Genomic DNA, 16,153 nt, shown 5'->3' on the forward strand with positions numbered 1-16,153 from the left:
TTGGCTTCTCATGGAATTACAGTTGGATTCTGAGAGGACTTAGACCCGTCTGTGTGCATGCTTGAATAGGGGGTTTGAACAGGAAATTTGATTTCCTCAGTTTTTATTTCAACGACAGGGTTTGCTAGTATTTCAGAACATACTCTCACTCCCCACCCATCCAAGTTCATTTTATTTTCTGATTAAAAAAAAAAAGTTGGCATTTGGTCCCCTGCCTGCGTGCTGCATTGGAGTCCCTGGTTCGAGTCCTGGCTCCATGGCTTCTGCTCTTTCTGTGGGTACTCACCCTGGGGGCAACAGAAGATGGCTCAAGCGTTTCGATTCTTGGCACCCAGAAACAAGTGCAGTGTCTGCAGGCTCATTGTCATAAAATTAAAATTTGGTGGTGCAATGGAAAGCACCCTAGAAACCCTGCCCCATGTGGCCTGGGCCCCAAGCCAACTGTGGTTCTGTCCCCTGGGGTGGAAGATGAGCAGGGTTGGCTTTGTCAGTTTGCAGTGACTTCCCTCTGAGGTGGGAATGGCTGCTGACGCCCTGAGGGTGGAATGGGTGCTATGGAACCCCAGTGGGTGGGAAGGCCGGGGACAGTGCTGGATGCCCCGGCTCCTCAGTCCGCAGTGCTGACAGTTGGGGCCCAGGGAGCCTGGGCAGGGGACGGCACTGTCGGGGAGAGAGAAAGCTGCACCCACTGGGGGCCTCCAGGAGCAGAGCCTGCAAGGAGGGGCAGGTGTCAAGTCAGGAGAACTCAAGGACACCCCAGGGATAAGTTGGGGAGATCTCACAGGCACAGCTGTTTTTGTGTGGACCTCGTAGCTTAACAAGGCCTGAGAAAATGGACCTACTCATTCTTAATTCACCATTATCATTCATGGGGTTCTTACAGCATGCCAGACGCCTGCTGTGCTATTTCCATTAGAAGACTTCGTGTCCCATGGGAGGCTAAGCGAGGCGGGCGATGATGCCAAACGGCGCAGCTGATTCACGTCTTGGCTCCACCTCATGCGATGTAAAAGTTGCCTCTCTCGCCCTCTGGACTTGGAAAATGGGCTTAAGGGACACACCCACCTCCTCGAATGGTTGGGGGAGGGGCACGAGGCTATTGCCAGAAAGTGCTGAGAGCACGGGAAGAATGACTCACTGCCCAGATCACGGCCATTGCTGGCATGACCGTCACCCCAGCGGCCCCCACGGCCAACGGCAGTGGCTATCTACCTCCTGAGTAAGGGCTGACGGCCGCGTGGTCAGTGATTGGCAGAGCTGTGTAGAGCTCCACTCTGACTCCGATGCCTGCAGGCCCCACCGACAAGCTAGCGGCGCCCCCCTCCGCTCCCCGACTCCGAGCATTCCCACCCAGAGTGCACCCTGCACCGCGCACCCTGCAACCTGCCTGCTCTGTCCTTGCTGCCTCCAGCCGTGAGAGGAAGCACGGCCGGCGTGTCCCTGGGAGACTGGCATGTTCCTGACCCACTCAGTGGGTTTGCCAAGGCTCATTTCGAAGTCCAGGAACCATCCAGGCCGGCCCCCTCCCCTAGTCTCATCCCAACTCTCTCCTCCCCTGCCCCTACCAAGGAAACTATTCCAAGGTCATAAACCAAGCTTGTGTTCCTAGTTGAGGCAAGCAATCTGAAGCAGATCACGGGGGACAACATATCACCCCCTGCCCCCTCCCCCCAGTATGGAGACCAAGCTCTACAGGTGAGCTGTCTCCTGGCTAAGGGAGATACAGCAGGGGTCCTGGCTCCTGGCTTCAGCCTGCCCAGACCGGAGGTTGCTGTTCCAAGAGATTATTTTAAAGATTTACTATTATTTTTTATTTCTCTGAAAGGCAGAGTTACAGACAGAGGAGGAGAGAGAAGGGGAGATCTTTGATCTATTGGTTCACTCCCTTAGTGGCCACAGTGGCCAGGACTGGGCCAGGCCAAAGCCAGGGACCACACATTTTATCCAGGTCTCCCATGAGGGTGCAAGGCTCCGAGTACCGGGACCAGTGCTCATAAGGGGTGCCAGCCTCCCACTCCGAGTTTTAACCTGTTATGCCTCAGTTCCAGGCCATAGGGTAGATTTTTGTATATTAGAAGACACAAAGATCAATGCAACTTCTCCCATATACTTTAAAGAATCGCTAGATTGCTTAATATACCCAACACAAGGCAAATGCCATGGCAGCAGTTATTGAACTGTGTTATGTAAGGAATGGTGACAAGGAAAAGGGTCTGTTCAGTGCTGATGGCATTTTTCAAATACTTCTGCTCCATGTTGGTTGAGTGTGGAGACAGACCTGTGGCCAGTGGGCAAAGGAACATTGGCTGGCTGCAGGGCCTGTTCAGCTGGGAGCCAGGGAGAGAGGTCTGTCAGCTAATCCTCTTTAGTTTTAATCAATTTTAGCTTAATTAGTTGATTTCATTTTAATTCTCATAGTAAGAACCCAAGCTGGAAAGATTTGTCTGCCTGCACTCCCACAGCCAGAAAATAGCCGAGCCAGGGGCTGGGTTCAGTGTGGCTTCCCTGTGACAATCTATTCTGTGATTCCAGGGTTCTCGGACTGCTTTCTCCCCTCAATTGTACCGTTAAAATGAGTGAACTACTAGCGTTCCAACTTAATAAAGTTGTGTGAAAAGAGGGAGGGAGCAGGCACTTGGTCTAGTGGTTGATACACTTACTGGAGTACCTGGGCTCAGCTCCTGACTCTGATTCTGGCTTCCAGCTAACGAGACCCTGGGAGCAAGGAATGACCCTTACCCCCCATGTGGGACACCCTGGCTGAGTTTCCAGCTCCCAGCTTTGGCCCAGCCGAGCCCTGGCTATTACGTGCATTTGGGAAGAGAACTAGGGGATGGGAGAGGTCTCTCATTCAGATATTTTTTAAAAGACAGGGAAACAAGACCTGAAGGAGGAAGAGCGTGGGGCGCTACTCCAAAGTTGGCCACCTCCAGAGAGAAGTTCAGCGCCCAAGCCATTTTCAGCTGCCATGGATAACCACTGCTCTGGCAGCACACATGCCTGAAAGTGTGTGTGTGATCCCTGGGGAACTGAGTGTGTTGGTGAATCAGCCATTGGGCTACAACCTACTGAACACTGGGGCTTAGGGGTGCAGTCCCCAAGGTGCCTCTGGCCTGTCCCCTCCTCCGGCAGCCCTCGCTGCCTGCTCCAGGCTTCCTGGAGGGGAAGAGAAGGGAAGCAGGCGCATCCTGCTCTTCCTGTAGCTGGCCTGCTTGGAAGGTTCATGAGCAGCCTGGGGAGGGGGAGCCCCTTTTCTCCACTCCTCACCCCTACCAGATTCCCACTCTCTGGCACTCTCTGGTCATGACAAGGGGCTTCAACAAGTTCATGGAAATGGAGCATTAGAAGTATTATTAAAAAAATGAATAGGAAAAAAACCCATATGGATTTCAAACTTTTTTGCAGCCAAATAAACACATTTTGCAATTTTTTTTTCTCCTCACACAGAATGTTTGTTTTTCAAGTTCACTTTTTTCCAGGAAGTTGTTCAAATTCCTTATGGAGTAACCACTCCTCTGAAGCTATAAGGGAAGGGCAGGCCAGGGTCAGCCTCAAAGAAATTGCTTTTTTGTTTCAAGATTTATTATTGGAGAGAGAGAGAGAATATCTTCCATCCACTGGTTCACTCCCCAAATGGCCACAGTAACCAGTGTTGGTCTATGTTGAAGGCAGGGACCAGGAACTCCATCCGGGCCCCCCATGTAAGTGGCAAGCACCCAACTCTTGGGCCATTATCTTCCACTTCTTTCCCAGGTGCACTAGTTGGGGAGCAGGGTGGCAAGTGGAACAGCCAGAACTGGAACTGGCATGTCAAGATGGGATGCAACTGTCTCCAATGGTGGCTTAATGTGCTGTGCTACAACACCAACCCCATATATCCACTCTTAATACTCACTGGGGGCCGCATTCCAAATGTGGGGAGACAGTCCATGCCCACAGGTTCCAGGGGAGTCCCTTAATTCTGCCTGCCCAGGGGGCACTGGTCCAAAAGAGCCCGTCTGATACCGGTGGTGAGAGCCTGGAGTAGAATGTGTTAAATATCATCCCGGCCCAGCTGCCAATAGGTAAAATCCCCACCTTACCTGCACTTTGTCATTTTGTATGAATGTACTGATCCCCGTGGCACATGGAGCAAAGCTAAGAGGACAGTTGCTTCGCTCTTTGCTGAGTCACAGTTCAGTGGCCTGGGAGGGGATCCAGGTGGGCAAAAGGGCCATGCCCTGTACCAGCTTCTGTACCTATGGGTCTACTGCCCCACCCCCTCCCTTCTCTCCTCCCTCCGTCACCTCTGCCCAGCTCACTGCAAAGTCGCCTGGGGACAGGGAACAGAAACCTGTGCACAAATATAACCCCTTGCTTAAACAGCCCTTGTACTTAAAGGGACCTGCCCTTTGAAAAGGCAAGACTGCTATTAATGTAAGAAAGGAAGCCTAAGGGAAACATCCAAGCAGCCCAATGCTCTAAGCCAGGACTGCTTCCTGAGGACTGAAGACGATAACTAGGGTATGGCAAATTAAGGATCCTGGCTTGGAGCTGTGGGTGCTTATGTTCACTAGAGACATAAAGGGTTCTCACTGGGGCTGTAATTGCCCTGGAAGGTTCACCTTCAGGCAGCCTCCATCCCATTGGCGTGGCTATCAGGAGGAGCCCTTGAAGAGGCTGGAAGCAGAAAGCAGCCATTGCCGCAAGCCATCTGCAGAACACCCAGTCACTTCCTTCTTGAAGCAAGCAGACTGTGCTTTGGTGGGATTTTTTTCCCCCTTTGAGAGACAGACAGAGTTGGGTGCGGTGGGGAGGGGGCTCCACTCAGGGATTTGCTCCCCAAGTGCCTGCGGTGACTGAAATGGGCTCAAGCTGAGATCAGGGGCCAGGAATGCAGTCCAGGTCTCCCCTGTGGGTGGCTGGAATCCTGTGACTTGAACCAGTACTGCTGTCAGCTGAGGTCAGCTTCTGGCAGGAAGCTGGAGGCAGTAGCGAGAGGTGGGCGTCAAACCCAGTGCTCTGTGCGGGACTTGGGCGTGTTGACCAGTAAGCCCCACACTTACCCCAAGGCTGGGAATTTTTCCATCTGGTCATTCTTGCTGCTTTCCTGTGCCCGGCCCTTGTGCTGGGCCCACTGTGCTCTGTGGAACATAGAGTCCACTCTGACCAGGAGGACAACAGGTCCGTTTCCCCGGCACGGCTCACCCCACCTCCCCCACTGTGACCTTGGAGAAGAAGCCCAATGGCCCCACTGAGAAGACACTCAGAAGCTAACAGTTGGCAATCCCAGCTAAACAGCCAGATCCACCCCGATCACCAAGCCCTTTCATTCATTCATTCAACAGATATTTATACAATGTCTAGTAGAAGCCGAGCAGTCCTTCTGTTATTGCTGATAGGCAAAAAAACAGACAAGGGAGCAGGGCTGGGGAAGAAAGAATAGAGGCAAAGAGCGTGCGAGCACACCCGCATGGGCTGGTTGGCTCCCCAGTGTTTGCAGCAGCCTCTGGCAGGGGCTGAAGTCAGGAGGGGAGAACTTGATGCAGGGCTCCCACGTGAGGAGTGGGGCATCAGTCACGTGGGACGTCACATTAACAGAGAGCTGGATCAGGAGCACAAGTAGCCGGATCACAAACCAGGCACGCCACCTGCTGTGGGATGTGGGCGTCCCGTGGCTTAACTTCCACATCGCACACCTACTCCACTTTGGTCTCTAATAATGGGTGGCAGGAGCCCAATTACTTGAGCCAGCACAGCTTGCCTCTTTTGGGGTGAGCACTGACAAAAAGCTGGAGGCCCAAGTAGACTGAGTGTCACACTCAAGCTCTCCAAAATGGGATGCAGGAGTCTAAACTCGGCATGTTAACCGTGAACGCAATCACCCACTCTGCTTGGCTCTTCTGGTGTAAATCTTGTGTTGGGCAAGAGTTTTCTCAGCCAGGTCACCTTGCATTTGGCCTCCCCAAAGCTAGGGGGCACAGTGAGCCCTGGTGCTGGCCAATAGGATGTGAGCAGAAGTGGTGGATACAATCGTTGAATCTGCGGAGACCTAATGGAGGAAACATCACTTGCCCGTCTCTACACTACCCTGAAAAAAAGCGGCTTCCGTCACACTTTGTCTTTGCGACAGCAGCTTCACCTGTGTCCTAACTCACACCCGGGGTCCTGTGACACGGGTGATCCCAGCATAGTTAGGAACAGGGATGGAGTCCAGACACAGGGTTCTGGCCAGACCCAGGGCCACGGAGCAGTGAGGCTGTAACAGGGGCCCGTATTTTATAGCTTGAGGACAGAGTGGCCATATGGGCGATGTGCAGATCCTTGCCTGGCCTCACGCTGATGACTGTGCTAGCTTCCACGTTCCACATCTGGCCAGGTGAGGAATGGCAGGTGCATCACACTCCCGCAGAAATGGGGTGTCCTCACCTACTCCTCCAAGCAAAAGGTAGACTCTACTCTTAGAAACCAAAAAAAAAAAAAAAAAAGATGATAGCTTTGCAAAGCACCATGCTAAGCTACCATCTGCGAGGTAGGCAACCCCTGGAAGTGCTGGCTCCAGGCCCAGCAACTCCACTTCCAGGCCAGTTCCCTGTTAATGTGCCTAGGAAAACAGCAAATAATGGCCCACGTGAGACTCGGATGAAGATCCAGGCTCATAGCTTTGGACTGACCCAGCCGTTTAAAGCGAACCAGTGAATAGAGACCTCTGTGTCTGCCTTTCACCCTCCTGTTGGTCACAGGGTACTCAGCTCCACCAACAGTCTGCCCAGATGATCACAAGCCTCATACACTGGCTACCCCAGAAGGTCCCCGGTGGGCTCCCTGGAGACGGCAGTCCACGCCCCAGGACCGAGTTGAGCTTCTTTCCTCCTGGAGTGTCCACTGCATGGTGATGACAGCTCCCGCTCTCACAGCTGTTACTTTCCAAGACAAAAAAAAAGTGTCACCTTGGGAAGTCACAGCTAGCAGAACCGGAGGGCGAGACATTACAGCCCAGGTGAGCTAGGGGTACTTGCGGGCTAGATGCTAGTGGAGCACAAGGCTTGGGGGTGCCTCTGACACAGTCGCTGTAGAGGCACTGCTTACCAACCTCAGATGTAGGTGCCTGGGTGTTAAGGAGAACCACACATCCTACACGCCGCTCTGCGTGTCCCCTGCATTTCACAGTGTGCTGAAATAGGCACAGACATCCATGAAGCAGGCGAATGTGTGACCCTGGACTAGGGCCTGGAGGTTAATCTTCCATCTGCTGGTTCCATCCTCTTTACTTTTCCAGGCCAGAAGCAGGGAGCTGGGCTGCGAGTGGAGCACCCGGAATACAAACCAGCTCCCTTGTGGAATGCCAGTGCTGCAGGTGGAGGCTTAGTCTACTGTACCTCAGGTAGGATGTTGGCTTTTTAAAGCCGCGTGGGTGTGTATTTACAGAACCAAACCTCCAGCTAGTAAATGGGTTGATAAGAGCGTCAAGCCCTAGCCTTCAGGTATCACCCTCACACCCCCCCACCCCCCAATTCTGGCAAGCGACCAGTACAAATGAGGAAGTGCCAAAGGGCCTGATAGACCCTGCACCTGGGGCCAACGGTTAAGATGCTGCTCGGCAGACCTGCAACCCCAATCGCAGTGTCTGCGTTCAGGTCCAGGTTCTGCTGCTCATCTCAGCTTCTTGCTGATGTGTATATCCTGGGAGGCAGCAGGTGATGGATCAAGCACTTGGGCCCACTTAGGACACCCAGGTTCTGTGTGTGCTCTCTGGCTTGGCCCAGCCCCTGAGGGGAACAGGCGTTTAGGAAGAATCGAGTGGTTAGGAGAGCTCCGTTTTAAGCAGTGAGAGTAGAAGGGGACAGGGTGAGAAGGAATTGTAAGTACAGCCTTGAATGATGAGAAGCTTGGAAGTACAATGGAGAAGGGGCGGTTCATGAGGAAGCAAGGGCACAGACACATGTAACCTCGGGGGTGGCATTCCCAGTGTTGTGCAGTCTTGCCTGAAGGGAGAGGCCCCCAGGGGAAAGCAGCTGAAATCCAACATGAGAAGGAACAGGACACAAAGGCCGACAGACCCTAAAGCTGTTGGTGCTCTGAGGGTGACAGCACCTGCGTCTCATTTGTCACGTCAGAGACCCACAGGGGTCCAGCTCCCAGACATGGTATTGCACAAGGATACCATCCCTCCTCTTCCGGTCTTGAGAACACGGAAAAGAAACACATGAAACCCTCTGAGTCATTTCGGCCACTTTATTAGAAAAGTGAATCATTCTTACTGGAGTCTACAGATAGAAGTGAACTCAATCTTACCACCCAGAACAGACAGGCATCACCATTTTTAGTGTGGAATCAAAAAAACAGAATCACTCAGCAGTTTATCTGGCTCCATTCGGGCACTCTTGGGGGAACAGAACTCGACATTTGCTGTACTTTAGCCAGGAATCTTGTTCACACCCGTCTTCTTGGACTGAGCTGCCATGCAACCGCAGCGTCTACACTTGTGCCCTTGACATGGAGTGGACACTGACGTGGTCTTCAAGTCGGACACTTGGAGAGTGGCTGGACGACATACAGGCTCTGCGAGCCAGCAAGGGACGGCCATGGACACAGCTGGGAGACCGGGCGCGTGGAGAGACATGTGGACGCAATTGAAGAGATACATTCTGAACACCCACCCATTCCCTCATCTGAACTCTGGGAAGTCAGGCCCAGCCGGATCGCAGCTGCCTCTTATGAAACATCAGGGAGGCCAGATGAGTTTTGGGAGGGTGAGAAGGGATGGGGATGGTGTTGGACAATCATGGTGACAGATACTGACTCCCAAATCGGGGCCCTGCAGCCCACAGAGAATAGGACAAAATGCGTACAAGAAAGGACGGCTTTTGGATGAGTGAGCAGAGCTGAAACCAGAACGTGCCGTGGTCCTCCGGCACCACGGGATCCCACACAGAGGGAAGCCACATGCTTTCCTTCAGCCTGCTGGGGTGAGCCACTCGGCTGGATGATTCAGAGGCCAGAGGAGAATTTCTGTGCAAACTTCTGTCCCCCAGGAAGTGCTGCCATCGCTTGCCAAGCTGTCCAGCTCTCTAGGGGGCATGGCAGGGTGGGGATGACCCTGCCAGGAAAGAAGCAAAGAATGCCGTCTTTGGCAGCTGGAAAAATGGGTAGTCTCCTCTTTTAGGCTGAGCTCAGACTATGACGAGATGGGAGGCATGTGGTGATGGGGTTGGGGAGAGGAAGCCCCAATTGAGCTGAGAGCTTTAGCACTTGGCCAGATGCCAGAGGCTAACTCAGCCTTGGAAAGGCGATCTAGCATTGTGCCCCTAAGACTGGTCTTGTTGTCTTATTTAACTGTTTCATTTTGGGAGACAGGGCTTCATGGTAGCCCTGCCTCCACCCTCTAGCTGCCCCGTCCCCTCCTCCTGGCAGGCCCTATCACATCACACTGTTTGTAAGAACTACCATCCGCCTGTTTTAGGTCTACCCACTTCTCCAGAAGACACATTCCACATTACCTCCTGGCACATCACTACATTCCCCGGGATAGTCCCACTGTTTGGCACACAAGTCAGTAGTTAAGTGAGGTTGGTACAGTAGTGCAGTGGGTTAAGTCACTGCCTGCACTTCCAGCATCCCATAGGGGCACTGGTTTATGTCCTCGTTGCTTCACTTCCAATCCAGCTCCCCGCTAATGACCAGGCAGATGCCGTGGAAGATGGCCCACAGGTTGATGCTCTTGCCACCATATGGGAGACCCAGATGAAGCTCCTGGCTCCTGCCCCTGGCCTGGCCCTGCGTGGGCCACTGCAGCCTTCTGGGGAGTAGACCTGAACATAGAAGCATGCTCCCATGCTCGCTCTCTCTTCTCTGTGGCTCTTTCAAATATGCAAGTCAAACTTTTTAAAAAGTTTTAAAGCGAAGGCTGAGTGAGAGGACTTCCCCAATGGACACAATTGATCCTGCTGTGAAATGTGGACTTGAGAAATGGCTGCCATCACAGTTCCCACAACCACTTCTGGTCAGGGTGCCCTCCTAGGCTGTGAAGCCTGGTAGCCAGAGCCCACTGCCTCCTGGGGCTCTCAGTGGCCACTCACCCATCACTGCCGCAGGGCGCCAATCTGCTTCAGCCGTGTCACCAGCTCCCCTTTCTCCTGAAGGGCCTCCAGGTCGCTGCAGCCACCGATGCAATCTTTGCCAATGAAGACTCGAGGTACCTGCAACGACCGACAGCCAGGCCATTGAAGACAGGTGTGGACCACACTGGGAGGAAGAGCACTTCCCCTGCCCAGGAGCCAGAGCTCTCTAACTCACTCAGCCACTGCCTGCTACGTGCTCCTTTGGGATCCACTTATGACACTTTTTTTTTTTTCAGATGGGCTGGGCTGTGCCTGTGGGCAGCCACCCCAGTTGTCAGAGGGATGGAAAATGTCACACAAAGAGTATAGACTAGCTGCAGCCTGGCCACCTCATCCAGTCCCAGTGCCACTGCCACCATCGAGACTGAGTGGGGCCACAGCAAGCAGAAGGGAGCTAGGTTTAAAGCATCATTCTGATTTCTCAGGTCCAGGCTTTATTAAATGCAGTCATCACTCAGGGCTGTTAGAACACAGCTGGGCTCTGTCCTTAGTCGGGCAGAGACCAGTGGGAGCTGTGTGCCTCCTCGCCCAGAAGCTGCTCCAGGGCTTCATTGTGGTACCAGCATTGGTGCAGCAGGTTGGGCTACCACCTACGAGGGAGACATCCCATAGGAGGGCTGGTTCGAATCCTGGCTGCTCCACCTCTGATGTAGTTCCCTGTTGATGATGCTCCTGGGAAAGCAGCGGAAGGTGGAATTCTAGTGCCTGACCCTGTCCCAGCCATCGTAGCCACATGGAGGAATGAACCAATAAGTCAAAATCTTTCTCTATCACTCTTTCAAATATATCTGTGAAAACACACACACACACAATCTGAGTGTTGCAAATAAAAATAAACCTCCTTATCCCAGAGCTGCTGTATCTGTTTCGGGTCACAGAGAAGAGTGACACAGCCATTGCACCTGCTGGCTGGGCTGCACTCCAGTCACTCACGTGCCTTCTCTGACACAGTTTTGGCCTCCACCCACTGAGGATGCTTGAGGATTGTGGAATCCTGGGGGAGGTGGCAGTCCCCTCATGGCACCCAACTCCCAGCCTGCAGGTGGCATGTGAGGGCTGCCTGGCAATGAGGAAGCATATGCCCTAGCTATCACCAGGTGTCCCAAGGCAGGGCCTGCCCGAAAAACTGGCAATGAGCCCAGAGGGGTGGCCGGGATAGTCCCTCTGAGATGTGCCATTTCCTTCAACCCCTGGTAGATGATTGAAGATGGGAGGGGGGAGGAAGGGAGGAAGAGGAAGGAGCTGGAATTTTTTTAGAGACATACATGTCGTATGAAGAAGGGGGTTCCCCCATATGCTCATGGCCATTTCCTGTGCCTGAGACTAAGGGAGAACCTGGAGTATCTTATCTGTTTGTAGGGAGTGGGGAGTGACTGGTCATATTCCTGGTCATGTCAGAAATCATTGCCTGTTCTCTCAATCTGCAGCCTCGACGCCAGCAGATTTGTCCAAGGAAGCGACAGCCGCACAGCAACTCTGTAGCCACAGCAAGAAGGACAGGGCAAGGAAGAGGGAGAACCCTGAATCATGTCCTGCACGTTGGCCATCGTTTTCAGGAAACCAAAGTCCCCCAAGCCACCTGCGCCCTCACACACCCTCCGCCCCCAAGCCTGGGCATCAGCAGACCCCCTTAAAAGCCACATGTGAAGCACGTTCCCCAGCGAAGGTACCAGGCAGGCTGGAGGTACCATGGCCTGGGGCCTGTGGGTATGAAACAGGAAACCTGAAGCATGGAGATGCAGCTGCGGGCAGAGGAGGGCGCTCCATGGGTGGTCGGTCAGAGGAGGGCGCCCCATGGGTGGTCGGTTGCCTGGCCCAGCCCTCTTCTTGGGGGAACTTGCAAGCCCGTCAACAGTCTGTCATGGGACTGTCACTGTCGACCATGTTTGCTAACACCGCCCAAGTGCCAGTTTGCCACCAACTCAGCCAGGCGGCGTCTCCCGCACCCAGGTTCCCGAGGTGGAGCAGTTTGCAATGTTTCTCCCTCACTTCCTGGGTCCCCAGCATGGGCTACGTCACTTCCTGCCGGAACCAGCACCATAGCCCACAGATGCCTCCTGACTTTACTCTCGCCCCTGCCCTCCCGCAGGCCGACTCTTCCCGGCAGCTTGCGTCACTCCTGCACAGACGCACCGTGGCCTCTCCCGTCTTTCTGTTGAAGCCACAGCCTTTGTGTGAGTTTGCCAGGCCTTGCTTATCTCCCTCCCAGCCTCTGTTCGCTCTTCCTCTCCCCTGGCCTCCTCTCTCTCCCACAGCCCTGCCAGGTATACTTCCACCACAAGCCTTGGTCATGCTGTCCCCACGGCCTGGAACATTCATTTAACATCCACATCTCCATGTTTCTGTCAATTCACTCATGTGTTCCTAGTAAGGCCTTGATGTCCGCTCCATTTACAACTGCACCTGATTTCTATCTCTTCATTTTCCCCCATCGCATCTCCCAGCAGCCAGATTTTTTCTATTGTTTCATCTCCCTCACTAGCATTTGGGTTTGAAAACGGCTAGAGTTTGCTTTCACAGCTGTCTTTCCGATATCCAGCTAACCCACAGGTGCTTAACAGTATCTGCTGTGTCCCTAAGTCTGCCCACATGAAGGAAGGAGAGAAAAACAGGCTGACAACAGTTGTGGCCAGTCTCCCTGCCTGCCAGAGAGTGTTCAGAGAAGTAGACAAGTTCAGTGACAAGAAGGCTATTGATGCCACTCTGAAACTTGAGCAAAAAAAGGAAGAGCTTCAGAGAGGAATAGACTCAAGCGATAGACTCGCAGACAGGGCACCCTGGGCTGGGCCTGGCCAAAGGCAGCCAGGGCCCTCCAAGCACCACCTGCCCTACGGCCCGAAGACCCACGGCTGCTGCCCACAGGCCTCCGAGAGGCCCTTTACCATGGTAACATTTCCCTGTTAGGGACCTAGAGGCAGACAACTTCACAGGCACACACCAGCCTGTGATAAAACTTTCCAGCAAATCAAGACTGCTAGAAGAAGTGGTGTGGTTCTACCAAGAAACGAAAGGAAATGTGCTCAACGGCACAAGATTCCCCGACTCCATCATCCATGGGAAGCACCTGCGGGTCTCTCCAACCTCTGGCACCTGGCTCCCACCTCCAGCCTCCATGGGGACTTCATTGGCCTGGGGTATGAAACTGCCCCAGGAGCATCTCACAGGCAGCAGAGTTGGGGAGCTACTGGGGGGCACGATCCCCAGCTGTGTCTCGAGCAGCCAGGCTGCAGGTGCCCCTGCCCAAGACTGGAGTTCGCGGCAACCTGCCACTATAGCCCCCCTCCTATAGAGCTATGAGGAAAGGGGAGAAAAGTCTTCTAAAGGCTTCTGCTTAGATCCTACGGAACACCCTCCATGTCCAGGTAGAACTAAAACAGGAGTACATGGTTCTAGAATGTTCAGCTGGAAAGGGAACCCAGGTGAGCTCGTGGCCATCCCTTTCCCCTCCCCCAGTCAGCCCTGGAACCCACGCAGGTGATTTGGCTGACGTGGAGGAAGGGCGGGGGGAGGAAAGTGGTTCTTAGGCGGGGTGGTGGAGGGGAAGGGGGTCCCAGTCTGTTCATAGCAATGGGGACTTGGAGGTCATCTCTTCCTGGGTGTCCTGCAGTCGGATTTCTTGAAGAGTCTGCCTAGAACCTTACTGCAAGTTCCTGGGAGAGCCAGGGCAGGCGCTGGTCTCCCCACACCAGCTGGTTGGGCAATGCCCAAAATGAACTCAGAGCAAGGGGCAGGTATAATTAGGGGGCCTAGATGTGGGAGGAAGCAGCAAACGGTTCTGATGAAACTCCCGGAGAGGGAAGGGCGGCAAATGACCTGTGTTACGCGGCCAGGGCAGGCAGTGCCTTGGATTTCCATGTGGGGTGACAAAAAGGCAGAGGTGTTCTCACCCCCAGTCCCTCCACACACCTGCCAGTCCCGCCTGGGGGACCAGCTGAAAGCTGTGAGCCCTGCATCCACCCACTCACCCACGGCACTGAAGACAAAGCTTCCCGAGAGCAACTTGGGCACTGAAGGCCAGCTGTGGCATGGCATGCAGGCTGGACCTCCCAGATTGCCAGCCTGTTCTTCCAGAGACCAGAGCCTCCTCCCCCCACCCCCGCAAAGCCCTCTGGGCCCCTCAAAGGAAAAAGCCCAGGCTGCCTCGGGGAGAAATGCTGTGGGGGAGGAAAAAGCCATCTGGTGGTGGGTGGGAGCTCTGAGCACAGAGCCACACTCACCGTCCTGGCCCCTGTAAGCCGCTGAAAATAATCTTGAATCCCATCCATGTCGTTGGCGGTTGTGATATCCACGAATTCCAGGAACCCTTGCTTGAAGGGCAGTTGGCTGAGGATCTCTTGGGCTCTCTTGCAGAAGGGGCAGGTGGGCTTGATGAAGACCACCACCTTCCCAGGCTGGATTTTACTGTCCACGAATGCCTGAGCCATGCTGATGGGAGGAATCCGCTCCACGGCAGGGACCGCTTTCCTGGGCTAGCTCTGCTGCAGTGGCTTAAGACTCGGCCCAGCCAGCTGCTCCCAGTTAATAAGGAACCTCCCTGGAGGAGGAGCTGGCCTGATAGCGCGCTCCAGTTTTAAAGGGACCGCCCCCACGTCACCACAGTCTGGCCCGATTCACTGGTTAGCGAAGACAGGCTTGCCGTTTTGCTATTGGCAGCTGTGGCCAGGGTGACCTTGCTGTCCTCAGACGTGTGGTGGGGCAGCCTGTGCAATGTCAGGTATCAGAGTTAAGTGACCCTCTGGAGAGGTGTCTGAAGCACACAGGCCAGTCTCTGTGGGCAGGGGGCTGTGTGGGCAGCCCAGGACCTCTTCTTGTTTCCTCTTGGAGATTTTTTTTTTTTCCTTTTCAAATGTAAGCGGAACACTTTAGAGGAAGTGAAGCTGTCAGCATGACTTTGCACCCGAGAGAGGGTTGGTTACTCTCAGGGTGTTTTTGCTTGAACTGTGTGCACTGTGTGTTTGTTTTAGTGGAACTAGTTCCTGGTGTTTGAAGACCCGGAGATCTCGCCAGATAATCCTGTCATGAGACTGGGCTCCAATCCCTGTCCCTCATGGCCCTGGCCAGGGTCCTCGTCCCCTTTGTCCCCTTTGGGCAGCGCAGATGGTAGCTCCAGCCCCCCTCCCCCAGGGCATGCTCATATCTCCCGGTGCCCATTCCACCCCAGAAGTGTGTGTGTGGGTGACCCTTGAACAGTTTAGTGTGAAAGCAAATTCCAACCAAGCCCTGATCTCAAACTGCAGGATAAGCGAGGCTCTCTGGCTTTGTTCTCACCGTGAGTGAAGGTATGGGAGAACAGCTCGCGGCCGGTGTTGGGGCTCTGCAAGGTAAGCAGCCTCCTGCGACACCAGCCCCCAGCTGGACCTGAGTACTGGTTAGGGTCTTGGCTGCTCCGGGTCCATCCAGCCCCTGCTAACACACCTGGTAAAGCAGCACCCATGTGGGGCCCCTGCACCCAAGTGGGAAACTCGGATAGAGGTCCTGGCTCCCACCTGGCCCAGCCTCAGCCATCTGTGGCCATTTGAGGAGTGAACCAGTGGATAGAAGATCTCTCTGGCTCAACCTACTGGTAACACAGACTTCCAAAGAAGTAAAAGAACACACACACACACACACACACCCCTCAGCACTTGTTTGCCTTAAGTGCTACGGACTCAGGGCAGCGGCCATAGGGTTAAAACAATCGCCTGCTGTGCCCCCAGTCCCGTGCCCCTGCCCACATCCTGTCCTCCAGTGTGGGGAAGCCTGCGTCATTAATGGAGAATCATGCTTTTTCCCCCAGGACATTTGATGCTGGAATCCCTTCAGAGGAACAGACTGTGGCCCAGCAGTCTGTGAGTGGAGTCGCAGGTGCTCTGTAAGGAGCAAGGCCGCCATGCCATCCACTGTCACCGCCTTCGCATCTTGCTTTCCCGTCTCCACCCCTTGACGAAACTCGCTGTGTGTGTTTGTTATCTCCGCTCTCCTCCCATTCTTGCCTCACTCCATGACCTCCTTATCAGCCACTCTGCAGGAACTGCTCTCAGTGCTGTAGCCAGACTGTCCCCAGAGGTCTGGGC

The 16,153-nt window shown here is 54.2% G+C and overlaps 1 protein-coding gene across 1 annotated transcript; it reads right to left on the bottom strand.

Annotated features, from left to right (window-relative positions):
• Positions 1–8,199: 8,199 nt before the first annotated feature.
• On the bottom strand, positions 8,200–14,854 carry GLRX (glutaredoxin). Its single transcript, XM_040986070.1, has 3 exons — positions 14,318–14,854; positions 10,059–10,178; positions 8,200–9,079 (listed from the first exon to the last, which is right to left on the bottom strand). The coding sequence occupies exons 1-2, from the start codon at positions 14,522–14,524 to the stop codon at positions 10,062–10,064; spliced, it is 324 nt and encodes a 107-aa protein (XP_040842004.1). The 5' UTR covers positions 14,525–14,854; the 3' UTR covers positions 8,200–9,079; positions 10,059–10,061.
• Between the last annotated feature and the right edge of the window lie 1,299 nt (positions 14,855–16,153).

This window comes from Ochotona curzoniae, unplaced genomic scaffold (assembly GCF_017591425.1).
Source record: "Ochotona curzoniae isolate NIBS_2020 unplaced genomic scaffold, NIBS_Ocur_1.0 contig_4501, whole genome shotgun sequence".
In the NCBI taxonomy this organism is placed as follows: domain Eukaryota; kingdom Metazoa; phylum Chordata; class Mammalia; order Lagomorpha; family Ochotonidae; genus Ochotona; species Ochotona curzoniae.

What these genes read in the sequence shown, in the direction of transcription:
- GLRX (XM_040986070.1), bottom strand. Translation starts at nt 14,524, where the DNA reads ATGGCTCAGGCATTCGTGGACAGTAAAATCCAGCCTGGGAAGGTGGTG. An exon ending in GGCTTACAGGGGCCAGGACG is followed by an intron (nt 10,179 to 14,317) that starts GTGAGTGTGGCT and finishes CGGTCGTTGCAG; the next exon opens with GTACCTCGAGTCTTCATTGG.